Here is a 17908-nt window from a genome sequence, read left to right as displayed (position 1 = left end):
ACCTAGTCACTATAGTGTATACTGTATAGTGTGTGTCACTGTCAAACTGATTCCATTTTCTGTTATTTCTCATTTCATATATCCCACTCTCTTTTATTCTCACGCGTTCACATCTGCATCACTCTCGAGACTCATAGTGCAATCACACGGTCCAGATTAACTCCAATCATAAACTGATACAAACATCACCGTCACGCGTGCATACAAACGTCTTAAACCCACACGATTGGCTCCCCGCCTGCTGCTGCACTAACCGCCTACACAAAACATACATTTCTGCTGCTTCCTCTAGTAATCATTATACAGCCACGTCATTAATTCTACACCGTCTGATGCATCAGATGGATAGAGAGAATTATGAAATGTGTCTATTATGAAATGTGTCTATAAATAGCCAAACACTCATACACTCATCACCTACCCGAGAAAATATTTTCATCACCTTGAAAGTTACATATTTGAGCTTGTTGATACAGAAGACAACATTTGGATAGAATGCACCCATATTCTCAAGATGATCTTCCGGTGGAGGTTGTGATCCCCGTGGAGAACGAAGATGAGCCGGCGCCGGTGCAGCCCCGGCCACTCCGTGAGGTACGTTTACACCCTAGTTACTTGCTTTTCGTTTTTTCTTCAATCAAAGTTCACTTTTCATACCTAGTTTATACTCTACTTGCTTTTTTTTTCCTTTAATCCAAACAAAGCTGTGTGTCAATGATAAAAAAAAACAAAGCTGTGTGTCTTATAAAAAGCTACTTTGCATGAAAAATCTAGGTAGTAATTAGAAATTGTATGATATGTAGAAATGTTTTTTTTACAACTTTATATTTACTACTTAATACATTTTTGCTGCTAGCTATTTCGGTAAAAAGGTAATCTTGGTTATGGTATCATCATTAGGGTGATTTCAAAGTTGAATTTAGAACTGGTATTGAATTGAGTTGTTCTTTTATGTTATCTCGTTCATTTAACATGACTGAGCGACTTAATTTCCTTTTGGTGCAAGATTTAACTGATACTGATTGTTGTTTCTGAAAATAAAAGTTTTCGTGGAACATTATCTTGCAAACCTTTTTATTGAATCTTATCTAGCCGATCAAACCATTCTTAGAACTGGTTTCATAGCAATTTTGTTACGTGTATATCTTCATTATCAATCAGATACATACCAGTGACAATATTTCAATAGTGAACGAAGTTAATCTGATGTCTATTTAGTCGAAAAAAAAAGGTAATATACAGTTTTGTAATTATCAAAATAAATAACTCTTTATTTATTACTATTTAATAAAAATAGAAATCTGGGTAGTAAACAGCTTTCTAATTATCAAAATAAATAACTTTTTATTTATTATTTAATAAAAATAAAAATCTAGGTAATAAACAGTTTTCTAATTACCATAAGATTACCAAGTTTATTATTTTTTATGATTTTTTATTTTATTATCATTTTAATTAATTTATGATTTGAATATTTAATTTAGTTTTACATTTATTAATTTTTAATAAATATCAATAAATTAAGATATTTGTATGGAAAAATAAAATAAACTACTATTAATAAAGTACATAATTAATAATTAATAAAAGGTAGTATAAAGATATTTCTACATATCATACAATTTGGGAATTAAAAAACTGTTATTACCTATATTTTTCATGCAGTGTGTCTTTTTATACGACATACAACTTTGTTAATTCGGGTCTATTTTAAAATTATGACGCATAGGCTTTGAAAATTGAACTTGTGTGTCATTTCATAAGACACACAAGTGCCCACGGTCACTAAATTGAAAATAATTTTAAAATAGATACAGATTTAGAATATCAAATCTTAATGTGGCCATACATGGAATTATCCTTTTCCTTTTGTTATTAATATTTTTTTATTTTAACTTTTCAGTTTCTAGAGGCTATCAGATTGGCTCTTATCGGCGGTCACTGGCCCACCCAAATATGGGTTTTAGTGGAGTTCTTCGGCTATGCGCTTCCTATTGTTACAGTCGGAGCTCATCATTTTCCTGGCGCTTCTGGAATTTTTTCAATGCTCGCTATTCTAGTTTTTATTATTAATATGTTTTCACTTCAGGGTTGTCCTCTCAACTCTCTTCATTTGGGACATATATTATGTGCCGAGGGCTTTCGCCACTGGAGATGGACCCGAGTCCGTTACGGGGATTACAGTAGGGGAGTTGCGGACGTTATTATTTTTGCCCTGAACTGTATTCTAGCAATCTTCCACGAGTATCATTACATGTACCTCATCGGCTTCACGGTGACGGTTCTCGTATTTGTACGCCTCCAGATGTATAGAGTTGTTGATGACCTTGGCGCTTTCAACTTTTTATACCGGGCTACTGCTTCCGCTTCGTTACACTTATCATCTGCCCCGCCTTATATTCGTGTCGGAATTCCATGCATCATGTTTCTCCTGGGATTTCTCCGTTGGTGGCTGGGGACAGATTTACCACGCGAAAGATTAGACGATGCTTAGTATTTGGTTATTAGAGAAGAGATATGATTACTGTTTTTTTTTTAATTTTTTGACATTGGCAATTTATTTTCTTTAGATTTCATGTCCCGTAATCAATTTGAACATATGAAATTTTTATTAACAACTGAAGTTCGGATGTGATTGTCAATTTTATAATATTTTGAATAGGTTATTTTTCATTTTAAAATTTAAATTCTTAAATTTATTACTTGTGATAATCAATTTTCAAAATTTACAAATATATATCTACCGATTTAATTTTCCTTTTCATAATTGTGTCTATATTTTATCTTCCACGAGTATAGTTTTCTTTTTATATAAAGTGCCGTTAAGAGACGAAACAAGACGATAGCCGTTATATATCCGTTTGTAGAAGCATGAAACAAAAAAGAGTCCGCGGGCTCTTCTACTTTATCCACGTGGCTTCACCTAATTCGACTGTAGGCTCAAAATCCATTTTGCTGACCAATTATTAGAAAAGTCGTATTCGTTCTGCAAATAAGTAACAAACAATATTGAAATATTATACTGCAACTAAAAAAAGACCCACCGCTCTTTCTCTCTCTACAACTCAAAAATAAAAAACTAGAGAGAGAAACAAACAGACTTTCAACTTCCGAATTTTCTCGGGAAAATTGGACTCCTCAAAACGGAATAATCTGATTCTAAATAATTATCTTGTAATAAACAGGTAATTACTATATTCATTTAATTTTAGTTTTTGATTCTTCTGTATTATATATTTCTGATTTTAATGATTTTCGGTTAGTTCGTTAATTATATATTTATGAATTTAGTCATTTTCGTTCGAATTATTATCAGTCGTTGATTGTTGTTATTTATTCAGTGGTTGTGAAATTAGAGGGAAATTTCATTTCATTTCTAGATAATTTTGGTTATGATTTATGAACTCCGCATAGGTTAATCATCGTGCTTATGTAGAATCTACAGCTACGTACTAATTTTTTTGTTTTATTTTCTTGTTAGTTAGGGTTGTTAGTATTAAAAGTTTGTCATTAGTTAATTTTTTTACTAATAGGACAAAAACAAAAGATAAAATTGACCAGAATCTAATTGTTTTTTTGTTGCTGTTTAGCTTTTAAATTATTGAAGCCTGTTTTTAGCTTCCTGTGTTATCTAATTTTAATTCTGCTTGGGAACAGGAATTTATATATTAATTTTGAATTCGCCGTTGGAATTTGATTGTTGTAATTTGAGCAATGCCTTCAGCTGGCTCACCTCTCTGGCAGGAGAAGGCTACTGTGTTCTTTTCTTCCTCAGGTGCCTTTTTGATATTTATGTTTATTTTACTGCCTTTTTTTTAATCTGCCGTCTTTTGTTTTAATTGTATAGTTGGGGTTTGGATGCAGGGGCAAAGCTCAAAGAAGCTGGGCAATCAGCTGGAACGTTAATGGGAGAATTTGCTAAGGATGCAAAAGTAAATGTAGCTGATGTAGCGGAAAAAGTTGGGTCGGCTGTCAAAAGTCGATGGTCATTTCTTCGAGAGCCAGCAACAAGGCATGTTCTGCAGGAAAATTTGATCACAGCAGCTGCAACTACCGGCATGTTTTTGAGGAAAGGTGTGTCAGATACAAAGGAAAAAGTTGTTGTTGGGAAGACAAAAGTTGAAGAGGTAATTCTACTAGAAAGTCAAAATTTGAAGTTTATACTTTATATGATAGATAATCACTTATTTTATTTTTGTTAGTTGTAAGATATATGTGTTTGATCCACGAATGATTGACTATGGCTTGTATCTACACTTCTCAATTGGCTGCATACATATGAAACAGGGTACTCTAATCTGTCTTATTATAATCTTCAGAAAGAGAAATTTGAATTAGGGTGTTAACTGTTTATTTTTAGTAATATTTGAGGCCTTAGAACTTTAACTTAAAATTGCGTTTTTTTATGCCCTCAAGTAGTGGTCACCTGGTAACTTGGGAAAAGGTGAGATGACTTCATGGCTTATGCATGCTTTGGAGGATCGCACCTTGCCAATTGATATATCACAATTTTAAGGAAGTTAGCTTTAAATTTGAGGTTTCTGAGACATTTTGAGCTTCTCTAAGTTAACTCTTGTACTGGAGTACTTTATGAACCCCAAAGTTGGTGTAGACTGTTAAGGATAATTAAATTTAGGTAGTTTGATATTTAAAAGCTGTTGCAGACGCTGACATAAACTTAAAAACTTGGTCAGAGAGAGGCTGTAGCATAGACCTAGATCTGTTGACCATGTTGAGGAAGCTATACAAGTTTCTGATTTTGGTGTTAGCTAGAATACTCCAGTGGGACCATAAATAATGTTCGTGATTCTTCTCTTATGTATTCGCTAGAAAATCCCCATTTTCATTCTGCATGTCAGGAAAGTTCTTGTGTTGTCAACCCAATACATGTATGCCTTTTTCTCAAGTATCAATCAGGATGTCAAGATTTCTTACACTTCAAAGGTCATGACTCATGAATCTTTGTTAGATGGAGGAATGAGCGTATGAAGGATTCACTGTATCTTCTATTTGATATCATTTTTGTAGAATTTTAGTGAACTGATACTCGTACATTGGTGGTAAAATATACAGTGTTAATTAAAGATACTGAATTTGATAGCATAGTCAATTAAAAAATTGCTCCTTTTTCTCCATATTAGCTTTAAACTTACTGCAAAGACTAGTGAACTCCACATTTGAAATGATGAATTTCTTTTGTAGGTGGCCAAAAAGACTGCAGAGAAAAGTAAGAATATTTTGACTGATATTGAAAGATGGCAGAAGGTATATGACTTTGAGATTGCTTTGTGTTTGTGGTTTGATAATTCTTTTCCTTTTAATTTGGGAGCAATACATGTTAATATTCTGCTTCTGTTGTCCATTTCCAGGGAGTTGCAAGCACCGATGGTAAGTGTATTAAACTTTAAACATGTCTCCTAATTAACGAGTGTGATGCTTTTCTTTGTTTATCCTTTTCATTCTTCTCCTCCTTAAATTTATTTGTACCAGATTCTTTTTAACTTTCCCCAGCACTGGATGAATTTTACTTGTGCAGTTCATGCTAGTTGCACTTATTAAGAACCTTGAGCTCCTGTGCTGTTCATAATTTGTATCATGTAATCTGATGTTACTCTTCTCTTGGAAAATCTTCTCGATCATCAGTATAAGGGGCATTTATCAGTTTAGAGGGTTTTGGGCTAGAGGGTAATATAGGCTTAGTTTTGACACAGCCTCCTCTTCTAGTAAAGCAGACTGTGCTGTGTCCTGAACGTAATATTTGTAATGTTTGACAGCTGCTTTTTGCTCTTTGTATTCAGTATTTGGAGTTCCGATTGAAGTCACGGTCCAAAGGCAACACTCTAACCAGCCTGTCCCACATATTTTGGTCAAATGTGCAGATTATCTCATTTTATCAGGTAATGGATTGGAGTATCAGAAAACAGTTTAATGTTTATCCATCAACTAATATTGATCCTGAACTGGGATTTATTGCTCATTTTTTTTCATTGTCAGGATTAAATTCAATGTACTTGTTTAAAGCTGAAGGAGAGAAAAAGGTTATTTTGCAATTGGTTTCAATATTCAATAAAGGTACCAAACCTTTTTTTTCTTTTGCTCAGAATTGATTACCACATTATTCAGCATGGTGATGTTGTATGCTTATTGTTGTTTTAAATTTGATATAGACTCCAATGCTTTGTTACCGGAAGGTGTAAATCCACTTGATGTGGCAGCTCTTATCAAATGTTACCTTGCAAGCCTTCCTGAACCCTTAACAACATTTGAGCTCTATAATGAGATTAAAGGCGCTCGCTCTAGCATACATGTCATGAGAAACATCTTGAAGAAGCTTCCTACTGTAAACTATATGACTTTGGAGTTTATTACTGCGCTGCTACTTCGAATTACTCAGAAATCACCTCTTAACAAGGCAAGCAATATCTCTCTCTCTCTGTGTTTTGCTGTGGTACATTTGATCGGTGTCACCACTAACAACTTGCGGCCTCTACTTGTATTTTTGTTTTTTGAGGGATTTCACTAACTTATTGATGTTTTACATTTGCTAATCATCATTATCATACTGTTTCTCTATACAATCTATATATTTACAATGGATTGAAATTATTTACATACAATCTATATATGTACAACAGATTGAAGTAGATTGTTGATCAATGTAGGCTCACAAAGGAAATGCCATGATCATTGGTCCACATCAATCTGCTATACATGTTTTAGTTGTATTTTGTAATTTTCCTTCTTCTATATGTCGGTCGACATATTTTTGAATCATGCCCATGGCATTTCATTATTCTAGTGATTAGCATATTTTTGCTTGTCGGTTATAAAAGATGGTATTTAGGCTCAGTTTGACATAGGCTTGTAAATTGGTTTTTGATTTTTATAATTTTTTAAAACTTGCTTTTAGTGAACAAACTTTTGAAAGAAGATAAATTATCCACAATTGCTTAATCCAAAATAAAATTACAAAAAGGAAAAATTCATAATTGCTTCTCCAAATTGTTATGCCAAACTGGGCCTTAGTATTCTTTACTCATTAAATGCCACAAAGTCTTATATCTGAACCATGGATCTCATATTAAGCATTTGTTTGCAAGCTTTGGCTCATTGTTAGGCCAAACTTAATGAGTTGGCGAGGACAAACTTAGTTGTGTCTCTTTTTTCTTAATTTTTCTTTTTGATGTGCATGACTTATATTAAAGACTAAATAATTTCAATATTACTACTTCCATCATTTTTTTTTGTCATTTGCTGTTAACTCTCTCATTTATTCCGTGTCCTGCAGATGGACGCAAGAAGTATTGCCATGGAAACAGCCCCTGTTATTATGTGGCGGAAAGAACAGAAGCCAGAGGCTTATAGGCAATATTGGAGTCAAGCGTCCAGAAATCCCCCAAAAGGGAGCATGGATTCACCACCTTCTTACAGTGAATGGGACCTTCTTTCAGGTGAGTAACTCAATTTCTGTATAAAACAGATAAAAAAAGCAGAAGCAACTCGAATTGATAGGTTGGGATAGAATAACAATGGTGGTAACTTGGACCGACATAATTAATGAAAAAATTAATTTTCTGCTCAGTTAATTGATCTTCATTCTTTCTTCTCTTTAATGGCTACAGATGAGGGCGAAGGTACGGATGCTTCATCCGCCATTCCCTTGGATGACGGTACACCTTTGGACTTCGGTGCTATCGAGGTTGTTCAGTGCCTCATAGAACAGCATAACTCAATTTTCACAGATGCAAACGAGACAGTTTGGAGGTAATCCTAGAGCCTAAGAACAGCACCGTGTTTCCTGGATTCCTCATGCGACTTGTTTACTGTCTAGTCGGATGTAAAGTGACAAGTTTCAACGATTGTCTGTAATTACACTTCAAACAAGCATTGCTCATTAAAGCTGTTTTCCGGACGTGGCCTTGTATATTTTTTAGCCAATCCTGGGACTGTTGTGGTTTGTAAATTTTAGCAGATAGAGAGAGTTGAAAAAAGCATTATTTTGCCCGAACATGCTGTGTTGGGGAAAGGAAATCAATAAGACGTGTAATATTCAAAAATTGCTTGCTACAGAACACTGATTTGCTTTGAGAAATATCAGGTGTTCTGATCATACATACAATACACTATTTGCAAATTGCAATCAAATGTAATTTTCTGACATTATTTGGTTCATTCTCTATAAACATTTACATAATTGAAAAAGGAAAAATAATCTATGAACAGCATGCATTGAGCTGAGTATATTAAATTGATTTTTTAGTTGTATTTTATTCTCAATTATTAATCTATTTTGTATCAAAAAATGAGATTTATTTTCATTTCAAAATTGTGAATCAGCTTCTTATGATAAAGGGTAATAGTAGAATTGTGAAAATGTTTATATTTTTCATCTTTTAAACGCTGTCGTATCAGTTATCCTCCTAATTGGCAGTCATTAAAAGAACAAATTTGGTAGTCCCGACTCCCGAGGTCTAATTTTCCCTCTAACCAAACAGAAGTTAAGCTCCATGGCCACGGGAAGCCTACCCAATGCTTTTATTTTCTTCTCCGTAATTCTCTCTACGGTATTTGCCATCCCGCTAATGAAAATTAACTCCCTCTAATTATTTTAATCATGTACTGTAATCATGATCTCGGAAACTAAACTGCGTCCCTATTTTTGGTGATCAGGTAGTAGGCAAGAATGGGGTTGTCAATTCAGCTAAGCACCCCGTAGTAGTGAGCACGTGGCCATTCAAAGAAGCTGTTAGAGCTGCTTGGAGAGCTGTAGATAGCGGCGATTCTGCTGTTGATGCTGTTGTGGAGGGTTGCTCTGCTTGTGAGCAACTTAGATGTGACGGTACAGGTAATCTAATGCTTCAAATTAATTATGTCTAGATTTTGTTATGTATTCCGAACAAATTTTTAGTATGTTAGCGGTTATTATATGATCATAATTGAAACTATAAGGTTAAGTCAAGATTACAATTCACTTGCATCTTAGGAAATTATTATTTTCTGATGGACATTTTAATTTCTTGTAACTGAAACTCCGGGGTTTATTTATCTATAAGCTAAATGTCGTGATTTTTTGAAATTCCGGAGAAAAGCTAAGTGGTCGATAGTAATTATCCGTTATTATTATATGCTTAATGTTGTAGCTTGGTGAGATCGCTGATGTCTTTGGCAGTTTTAATCTGGATTAAACAGTGGGGCCTGGTGGAAGTCCTGATGAGAATGGAGAAACTACTATTGATGCCCTGGTCATGAACGGGGTAAGCATGTATTTTTTTTAAAAGCATTACTTCTCATGCTTAAAGACTCCACTACGTAACACGGACACGGATATGGGATACTTGGACATGGCGAAATAATATTATTTCAAGGTTTCTAATGTTAGAAATGAAGTTCTGAGTCCGAAACACCAAGTTTCCGGAACGGAAAATGTTGATTGAATGAAGTGTCCGTGCTACTTAGCTTTTTTATATTTCTTTTGCTTAGATGTGAAAAGTGATGTTGAACATCCATTTTGCTAAGATATACATAGGTGACGATGGAGGTTGGAGCTGTTGCTGCCATGAGATATGTGAAAGACGGCATCAGGGCTGCAAAATTAGTGATGCAACATACAGAACACACATTGCTTGTTGGCGAGCAGGCATCCGTTTTTGCCATTGCTATGGGTCTTCCAGGACCTGAAAACCTTAGTTCACCAGAGTCGATGGAGAAATGGACTATATGGAAAGAGAATCACTGCAAACCTAATTTTTGGAAAAATGTGGTGCCCGTCAATGGTTGTGGCCCTTATCATCCAAAGGGCATTATGAATGTCATTGAAGAGGAATGCTCCCAAATTAACCCGATTCCAAGATCGTGTCTGATTGGTCGTCATAGCCATGACACTATATCAATGGCTGTCATAGATCGAGTAAGTTGATGAAATAGCTGATTCATTGTACACGTACCATTTATAAATATCTCAAACAAAATTATCCTTGTCCGCAGATGGGGCATGTAGCCGTTGGTACATCAACTAATGGAGCTACGTACAAGATCCCGGGCAGGTAAGGTGAATGTTTAATTCTCTACACGTTTGGGTGAGATCTAATTTGATGATAGTTTAAATGGAAAGCCGTGTGAAACTTGAAATTACAGAAAACAAAATGTTGCTCTAATTACAAAATATAGTACTATTAGTAGATTTTGGTAGGTTTAAGATTTTGTGATTTGAGTTTATAGACAGGGAACTTACTTGCTATTATTCTCACCATCTTTGCCGATAACTAAGAGTAATAAAAAAAAAAAAGAACTGGCATCTATGAATCTCCATGGTAAAATTCAGTGAGTCAATAGCATTTTATGTTCCACTTTTGATTATTGAAGCTCAGAGGAATCTTTCTTAATGATAATCAATGTTAATCATATGCTTCTCCTCATATCTTGGATTAGGTTTATGCTGGGTCCTTTTTGGACTAACTCCACCATAAATCAGCTTAGAGTCATTTAGATAGTAAAATATTTCCTGTGCATCAAATCACATGGAACTTTAACTGTTTCTTGACTGCAGAGTAGGAGATGGACCCATTCCAGGATCTTCAGCATATGCTGACAGTGATGTTGGAGCTTGTGGTGCAACAGGCGATGGCGACATCATGATGCGCTTCCTTCCATGGTATTGTCCTAAATATTCGTGTTTATGATTTCCACTTAAAGTTCTGTACTGGTTGTAGTATTACATTGACCTGCTATTTGTTTTCAGTTATCAAGTTGTGGAGAGTATGAGATTCGAGGGAAGCTGCCGAAGATGCAATATCACGAATTGCCAGAAAATTTCCAGACTTTGTGGGAGCTGTTTTTGCCATCAATAAGACTGGTGTGCATGCTGGTGCTTGTCATGGATGGACATTTCAGTATTCTGTGAGAAGTTCCGATATGGATGACGTGGAAGTTTTCACCGTTTTCCCCAAAATCTGAAGTGTATTATTCGTCATAATTATTGTATTCTTATGGAGATCTAATGCTCCCCTTTCAATTTGTCTACATTTTGAAGGAACTTACTGTTCTAATGCAAAAGACTTGAGGGGAAATTCTTCTCTAGACTCTGACTCAGTCTATGATAGACCTCTTATAAGTAAATTTATAATTCAAAGAGTAGTGTAGTTTTTTTAAGAGAAACTCATGAATGATCTAATTTAGGCAATATATTTTCGAACAATTGAATGACATGTTTCTTATTTATTAAATTAAATTCATGGTGGACTATTTTAACATACGTGAACTTTTTAGACTATGTTTGGTTTGCACAAAGAAATATACATAAAATAGAGTAGTTCTATTATCACAATACTAATTAAAAAAACTTTTCAAGCGGTGCGTTTTGATATGTGAAATGTGGCCAACTCCGACTTCCACATTAGCTACTATTAGTCTATTTTATGGTGTACAAATATGCTATATTAAACTACTTCATCCCTCTTTATGAGTAAATTTTTTATTTGATCAATTTTCTTTGCATGTAATAAGAAATTTATATCCCTTCACTTTTTTATTGCCACGTCAAGCACTGCAATAAAAAGGATCATAAAAGGAGGGTTAAATAGCATTATTTCGACGATAATATTAAAGAGACATGTCATCTTTTCAATTAAATATAATATTAACTGTGATTGGTACTAATTTCCACATAAGCAACTTAATGTCCGATTACAAATGGTGTTTAGTTAGGCGTTTATTTGTATCATTTTTAAAAGTATAGAGGGCTTTATTGACAAAAAAATTATTAAAAGTGATTAAACGTTCCTACTTAAAAACCTTAGGGGGGTTTTATACCGGCTGCCGAAATAATGTAGTACCTACACCTAGGGGTGTGCATTCGGTTCAAACCGAACCGAACCGAACCGAATTTTGGTCTTTTTCAAAACCGAACCGAACCGAAATTTTAGGAAAAGAAAAAATTTCAAACTGAACCGAACCAGTCTGTTCGGTCGGTTATTTCGGTTTGGTTCGGTTTACATAGAAATCTGTCTGAAATATTTTTTAACTCAAAACCAAACCGAACCGACCAACCGAAATTTCTTTGAAATCTCAAACCGAACCGAACCGAATTTGTCGGTTCGGTTCGGTTTTTCGGTTTCGGTTCGGTTTTGCACACCCCTACCTACACCTAATTTTCTTTTTCTTCAGCGCCATCTCCAATTAGATGCTCCCATAATTAATTAATTTTTAAACACTTAAACAAAAACCTGATTTGGATAATAATGAGATCGTGTTTTTTTTCCTTTGATCATATTTAAATCCGACGAATTTGTTGTTTATCTTAACAATAACACCGCCGCAAATTTTGTTTAAATTGCATAAGAACAACAAAAATTAATATTAGTAAAATCTAGCTTAATGGAGATTATAAATGATGTTAAAGGAGAAAAAGATGAATTATCGGTTTTACAATCGACATTTTTGTTGGATAATATCGGAGAAGTTTCTCTCACTCTCAATTCCGATGGATTGTCTTGGCAATTGCTCGAATCCTTCGACACTGTAAGTTCTTTTTTCTGTTTTTCTATTTAATTATGCCCTAATTGCTTAGTCTTATTTGAAACATCTGAACTTTGTTACTGACATGGAAATACATTGTTCTTTAGATTATATTTTGTGATTGGTTTTGATTTACATTTTGTGTAACAGGATGATTCCATTTGTTTAGGAATTAAATTTATTCCTAAACTTGCAACTGACATAAAGTTTTCTGACATGTATGGTGCTGAATTGGTCGACTACGGTTTAGTTCATGGATCGAATTACCCTAATGTTGGAAAGTATCTTATGAGTCGCAAGTGTCACGATTCTGAGGTTTGTTCTTACATCGACGTATTTTGCAGCAAACATATGGATAGATGTAATAAGTACATGTATTGATAAATATTGCAGATGCATCGATTTGCAGTACATGGATTTCAAAAGTCTCAGTCTCAGCCCTGTCTTTGGGTTTTAACTGAATATAAATTTGGTCACAAAGATTTGCGGACTTGTCAACTATGGGTTGGAAGAATTAAGGCTTTGCTAAAGATGGAAGTGGACAGGCCAAAAAGTCTTCTGGTTTGTTCTGGAATTAGTTAATCCTTTGATTTTCATTTGGTAAAAGGCATTAGTTGTGAAAATGCTTCCAGGTTTCATGTCTTAATAACTAGGTTTTCATAAATCCAAGGAGTGGGAAATCATGTGGCTGTAGAACCTGGGAAACTGTGGCTCCTATATTTTCACATGCGGGTGTGGAAGCAAAGGTATATCTTTCTGCATAATGATAATGATGAATTTGTGGTATTGTTTCAACAAACCTGCTCGTCCATAATTGCCTGTTGTTTTTTATTTTTCTCAACTGTTACTTCCATTATGATACTATACAATATTGATTATTGCACTACTGTGAAGTGGCAAAGGTTTAAGGAAAAGAAAAAGTGTATTTACATTCAGCTAATATGATCAGAACCCATTAACTGTTTATGCTTTTAATTTTCAATTTCTTCACATTCAAAAGAACAGAAACATTTTTAAGTTACATGTATGCATTTACTTCCTCTGAATTTGTTCCTCAGGTTGTTGTAACAGAGAGAGCAGGGCATGCATTTGATGTGATGTCATCTCTTGGAAACAAGGAACTTAAGTCATATGATGGTGTCATAGTTGTCGTAAGCATCAGCATCCTTTCACGCACATCATTTTCATGCTTTCCTTCTATTTATTATGTTGCATTATGGAGGAAAGTATCTTTTAGCTTAATCCAGTTAGTTCAAAATTAAGGCTTTGCTGAGTTGAGGCAGCTATAAATCCTAGGATTGTCACTGAAAATTGCTATTGGATTTGATTCCAGGGTGGTGATGGCTTCTTTAATGAGATCCTCAATGGATTTCTTCTTTCTAGGCATAAAGCTTCTCACCCACCATCTCCTTCAGATTTTATTCATTCTGATGAGAGCAAAGGCAATGCTTCAGCTCACGGTTTAAATAAGACTGTTATTGAAGCTGCTTGCAAAAATGAAGCTAATGCTCCACTTATTTCAAGCTCCACAAATAATGAATCCGGGTTAGGAAATGTTGGTATGTAGAGTTTCCACAGAACTGAATTAGTTTTGAACCTAGGTCATTTTGAGCTATTTATCTAATTGAATTCTGCATTCATATGAAATTGCAGGAACTGTAGATGGTCCTGACAACACTGGTTAGTGAGCTCCAGTATTATAAGTTTAGGCCTTTTAATACTGTTTGCCGTAGTTTCTGTTGTTCCAATACCATTATCATATGAAGCCAGCAGGAGCCCTAGCACTTGTGCATGTTGATTTAATATCTTTTAACATCCAAAATTTGCTCTTTTGCTTCTCTGGAAACTGGCAGATGAAGATCTGGAGTTTCCATATCTCCAAGAAAAAATCAGATTCGGAATTATTCCTGCTGGTTCAACAGATGCCATCGTGATGTGGTATTTTCTTGTTCGATAGTTTATAAAACTTATCCTGATCAAAATTCATTTTGCTGTACTTTTGTTGAAAGGGTGTTCTCAAATTGTAGCTTCATGATGGAAATTTCAGTGATAGGACTAACTCTGAAAAGGATTAAAAGAAACTTTTACCTGTTGCATTTAACGTGATTTTAATTGCATTTTTCATTATGTAAAAACATTAAGGAAAGCTTCGTATTAGTAAGAAGCCAAGACTAAAGTGAAATCGTAAGTCATATCAGTAAATGCTCACAAAATTAGAAAATTAGGTACATTTTTGTCTATGTCCACCAGTATTACTTTGAAGACTAGGGATACAGCTTTCAGCATAAATATGCGAGCTTTAATTCTGAAACTTTGTAATAATAGTATTACACTACTATGTAAAAAAACCTTGACCAAGTCTAACTTTTTTACAATTAATTACTTCTGATGTGTAAATTTTTAAATGCAATTTATTTTTGTGCGTGAATTTTTTTTCTTGGAAGTAATTGAGGCGAAATTGATACTATCATATACCACACTGAATCATACGAAATTGTTTTGTAGACATAGCTTAACTGTGCCCTCTGCCCCTCTCTCTTAATTGTTGAGAGTTGAGACTCCTCTCTCTTAATTGTTGAGAGTTGAGATTGAGAGCAATGCCTTCTTCTTTTTACCTCTTTCGTTATTTCTTTTGCTATTCTTGCTGATACGGTCATACAATTCTTTATTTACTTAAGCTCTCTATTTCAGTACAACCGGAACACGAGATCCTATAACATCTGCATTGCACATTGTGCTGGGTAAAAGGGTGCATCTTGATATAGCTCAAGTTGTTAGATGGAAGACGTCATCTACATCTGTTACTGAACCTTATGTGCGTTATGCGGCTTCTTTTGCGGGGTAGTTAATCATTTCTCTCATATACATTACATCTTAATGTGCTTCATATGCTTTGTTCTTTATTTCTCGGTATTGTTTTGAAATGAACTATTTTTTTGTTATGAATTTTCAAATTAATGGTAGGTTGATGCAGATTTTTATTTGCCATTATATTATATGCTAGATTTTACGCACTGATACTTCAGAAACTCTTAGCTTCAGAAGTTTGCTAGAGTTCGCTGTCCGTTAAAAGGGACATTATGACATTTCTTCTTTCCGTGTTTAGTTTCCCTAAAGATGATTAAGTCACCCATTAGTGAAGACCAGTCTTGGTGCTTGGTCTATTTATGATCTTGCTCAAGTATAGCTAGTCAGATTGTATGTTTCTTCATTCATCAAACTGTATATAAACTTTACACGATGCCATCCTTACATTTGCTCATGGAGCTCTTGTCAATTTTGGTAATGGTGGCTGTAGGCCCTAGGGCTATAGAAAGAACAATTATGCTTTTTCTGTCATGATATTAAAATGCTTTTTTGAATTTTCTCCTGAATTTTTCTATTCATTAATATTATCAGGTATGGATTTTATGGGGATGTTATTACTGAGAGTGAAAAATACCGCTGGATGGGCCCTAAACGCTATGACTATGCAGGAACGAAGGTGTTCTTGAGACACAAGTAATTAATCTTTTTGTTGTATTTGTTTCTTATTTCCTCCAGGTCTCCTTAAATCTGGAGAATTGGATCTGTGTACAGCATTGTGTTTTAGCGTCATAGTGTTGGCTGTGTTTATAAGAAGTTAACAAATAGAAAATTTATCCGGTTCATGTCATACTCTAGTTGAATACATCACTCCTTAAGAAGATGGAAAAACAAGAAGATTAACATACTAGGGACCGGTTATGATTAATTTTGTTCAAATGTAATGATAACCTGTGTATGAGCTTTGTTTTTGATACACTTCATCAGCAACAAAGCCATGCAGGATGGAATAAATTGTTGCATTTTGTCAGGCCCTAAATTATGACATTTTCCATGTGGTGCTCTCAATATATAGTGAATATCACGTTGTTGACTTTGTAGATTGTGGTCAATGTTCATACTTCATGCATTAGATATTTTTTTTATTTCTTTACGTTATTTTTCCAATTGAAAGTCTGTGTGTGTGTCTTGGTCAGATCCTATGAGGCAGAAGTAGCATATGTAGAAACTGATCCAGGAAAAAGTAATTCAACTATTGGAAAAGGTCATCTACTTAGCAGAATTAAAGGTGCATTGGAAAAATCAGAAAGATCAGTTTGTCGCATAAATTGTAGTGTCTGTAAACCTGTTCATGTATCTGCAAGAAGTCCCCGAGCAGCACCTTATTCACGTCCAGAAGGCATTAAATGGGTGAGACGCCGAGGACATTTTCTGAGTGTTGGTGCTGCTATAATCTCTAACAGAAATGAAAGAGCACCAGATGGTTTAGTGGCTGACGCACACCTTTCAGATGGCTTCCTGCATCTCTTGTTGATTAGAGACTGTCCTCGCGCTTTTTATTTATGGTAGTGTGAAACCTCCTTTTATCTTATATGCGACTTGTCTCTTTAGAAAGTTCTTGGAATTTTTTAGGCTTGTGCAAATGTAGAGTAAAGGCATCTTTTAGCGTGTTACTGTAGGCATTTGAACCAAAGAAGAGAGAAATTCTCGAGTGCTGTACGAACCAGACTCATTGCTAGCTGTATCATTGCTGCTGTATAATCTACATTATCTTACCGTAGGGGATAGGCAGTCTCTTAAATCATATCTCGTCCGACTTATAATAGATAAAAATTAAATACATTCTTTTTGGTGCATTTATTTTCCCTACTTACGATTGAAATGTGCAGGCACCTAACCCAGCTCGCGAAAAAAGGGGGAAAGCCCCTGAATTTGGAGTTTGTGGAACACCACAAGGTAGGTTCCTTTTCTCCAATAATTCTTTTAATGCTTTGAAAGTCTCTTAATTATTTTGTTTGTTGGTTGCAGACCCCGGCTTTCACATTTACTTCATTCGGCAATGAGAGTGTTTGGAATCTGGACGGTGAGCTCTTTCCGGCACATAAACTATCGGCACAAGTATTTCAAGGGCTTATTAGCTTATTTGCATCTGGTCCTGAAGTCTAGTACGCCTTTCCTGATAAATATAGTTAACACTGTAATTAGACTATTTGATGGTTTCAGTTTCGTATTAATCGGGGTAAAGCTAATAACTGTAAGAGAGATCTAGGAACAGCCTGGATTTATGTTGTAACTTTATGTATCATAATAGCAAAGAAGCCTAAGGAACATTGAAATTGATACAGAAGAAAGTAAATTTTTGGAGTGTTTTGTGAATTGTAACCACATTAATAAAAAAATTATTGTCCTTTTCGTTTGGAATATGATGTATTTGTTTTTGGATTACCCTCTTCAGTCTCACCCCCTGTCTTTGTTTTTCAAATGTGAAAATACCACTCTCTGTTTATGAGAGGGAAACTATAAATTAGGGCTGGATTCTTGTTTATTAGCAGCAGAGCATTTCAATTCGGTAAGTTTTACTTGGACACCA

The 17908-nt window shown here is 34.8% G+C and overlaps 3 protein-coding genes across 4 annotated transcripts; all 3 read left to right on the top strand.

The window, feature by feature from the left end:
* Positions 1 to 3021: 3021 nt before the first annotated feature.
* On the top strand, positions 3022 to 8160 carry LOC126674788 (uncharacterized Rho GTPase-activating protein At5g61530). Its single transcript, XM_050369300.2, has 10 exons — positions 3022 to 3185; positions 3658 to 3775; positions 3865 to 4127; positions 5203 to 5265; positions 5370 to 5388; positions 5799 to 5897; positions 5995 to 6072; positions 6168 to 6412; positions 7289 to 7451; positions 7623 to 8160. Exons 2-10 carry the CDS (start codon positions 3715 to 3717, stop codon positions 7766 to 7768), a joined length of 1137 nt encoding a protein of 378 aa, XP_050225257.1. The 5' UTR covers positions 3022 to 3185; positions 3658 to 3714; the 3' UTR covers positions 7769 to 8160.
* A 295-nt stretch (positions 8161 to 8455) lies between these two features.
* Positions 8456 to 11076, top strand: LOC126670970 (probable isoaspartyl peptidase/L-asparaginase 3). The gene is given in 8 exon segments (XM_050364639.2): positions 8456 to 8564; positions 8671 to 8845; positions 9190 to 9254; positions 9527 to 9907; positions 9985 to 10043; positions 10547 to 10651; positions 10739 to 10762; positions 10764 to 11076. Coding segments are annotated over 8 exon segments (1056 nt in total). The 5' UTR covers positions 8456 to 8507; the 3' UTR covers positions 10954 to 11076.
* A 1081-nt stretch (positions 11077 to 12157) lies between these two features.
* On the top strand, positions 12158 to 17739 carry LOC126673583 (ceramide kinase). Of its 2 annotated transcripts, none has more exons than XM_050367781.2 (13): positions 12158 to 12516; positions 12664 to 12828; positions 12907 to 13074; positions 13167 to 13259; positions 13572 to 13664; positions 13847 to 14072; positions 14167 to 14193; positions 14367 to 14451; positions 15205 to 15354; positions 15913 to 16014; positions 16515 to 16883; positions 17208 to 17274; positions 17347 to 17739. In XM_050367781.2, the coding sequence occupies exons 1-13, from the start codon at positions 12373 to 12375 to the stop codon at positions 17482 to 17484; spliced, it is 1827 nt and encodes a 608-aa protein (XP_050223738.1). In that variant the 5' UTR covers positions 12158 to 12372; the 3' UTR covers positions 17485 to 17739. The 2 variants fall into 2 exon arrangements, with proteins under 2 accessions (XP_050223738.1, XP_050223739.1); XM_050367782.1 differs by having other exon boundaries at positions 12418 to 12516; positions 12764 to 12828.
* The last annotated feature ends 169 nt before the right edge of the window (positions 17740 to 17908 follow it).

This window comes from Mercurialis annua, linkage group LG3, assembly GCF_937616625.2.
Source record: "Mercurialis annua linkage group LG3, ddMerAnnu1.2, whole genome shotgun sequence".
Classification (NCBI taxonomy): domain Eukaryota; kingdom Viridiplantae; phylum Streptophyta; class Magnoliopsida; order Malpighiales; family Euphorbiaceae; genus Mercurialis; species Mercurialis annua.
This window is presented reverse-complemented; position numbering and strand designations above follow the sequence as displayed.

What these genes read in the sequence shown, in the direction of transcription:
- LOC126674788 (XM_050369300.2), top strand. Translation starts at nt 3,715, where the DNA reads ATGCCTTCAGCTGGCTCACCTCTCTGGCAGGAGAAGGCTACTGTGTTC. An exon ending in GGAAGACAAAAGTTGAAGAG is followed by an intron (nt 4,128 to 5,202) that starts GTAATTCTACTA and finishes TTTCTTTTGTAG; the next exon opens with GTGGCCAAAAAGACTGCAGA. An exon ending in AGATTATCTCATTTTATCAG is followed by an intron (nt 5,898 to 5,994) that starts GTAATGGATTGG and finishes TTTCATTGTCAG; the next exon opens with GATTAAATTCAATGTACTTG.
- LOC126673583 (XM_050367781.2), top strand. Translation starts at nt 12,373, where the DNA reads ATGGAGATTATAAATGATGTTAAAGGAGAAAAAGATGAATTATCGGTT. An exon ending in ATCCGGGTTAGGAAATGTTG is followed by an intron (nt 14,073 to 14,166) that starts GTATGTAGAGTT and finishes ATGAAATTGCAG; the next exon opens with GAACTGTAGATGGTCCTGAC. An exon ending in TATGCGGCTTCTTTTGCGGG is followed by an intron (nt 15,355 to 15,912) that starts GTAGTTAATCAT and finishes TAATATTATCAG; the next exon opens with GTATGGATTTTATGGGGATG.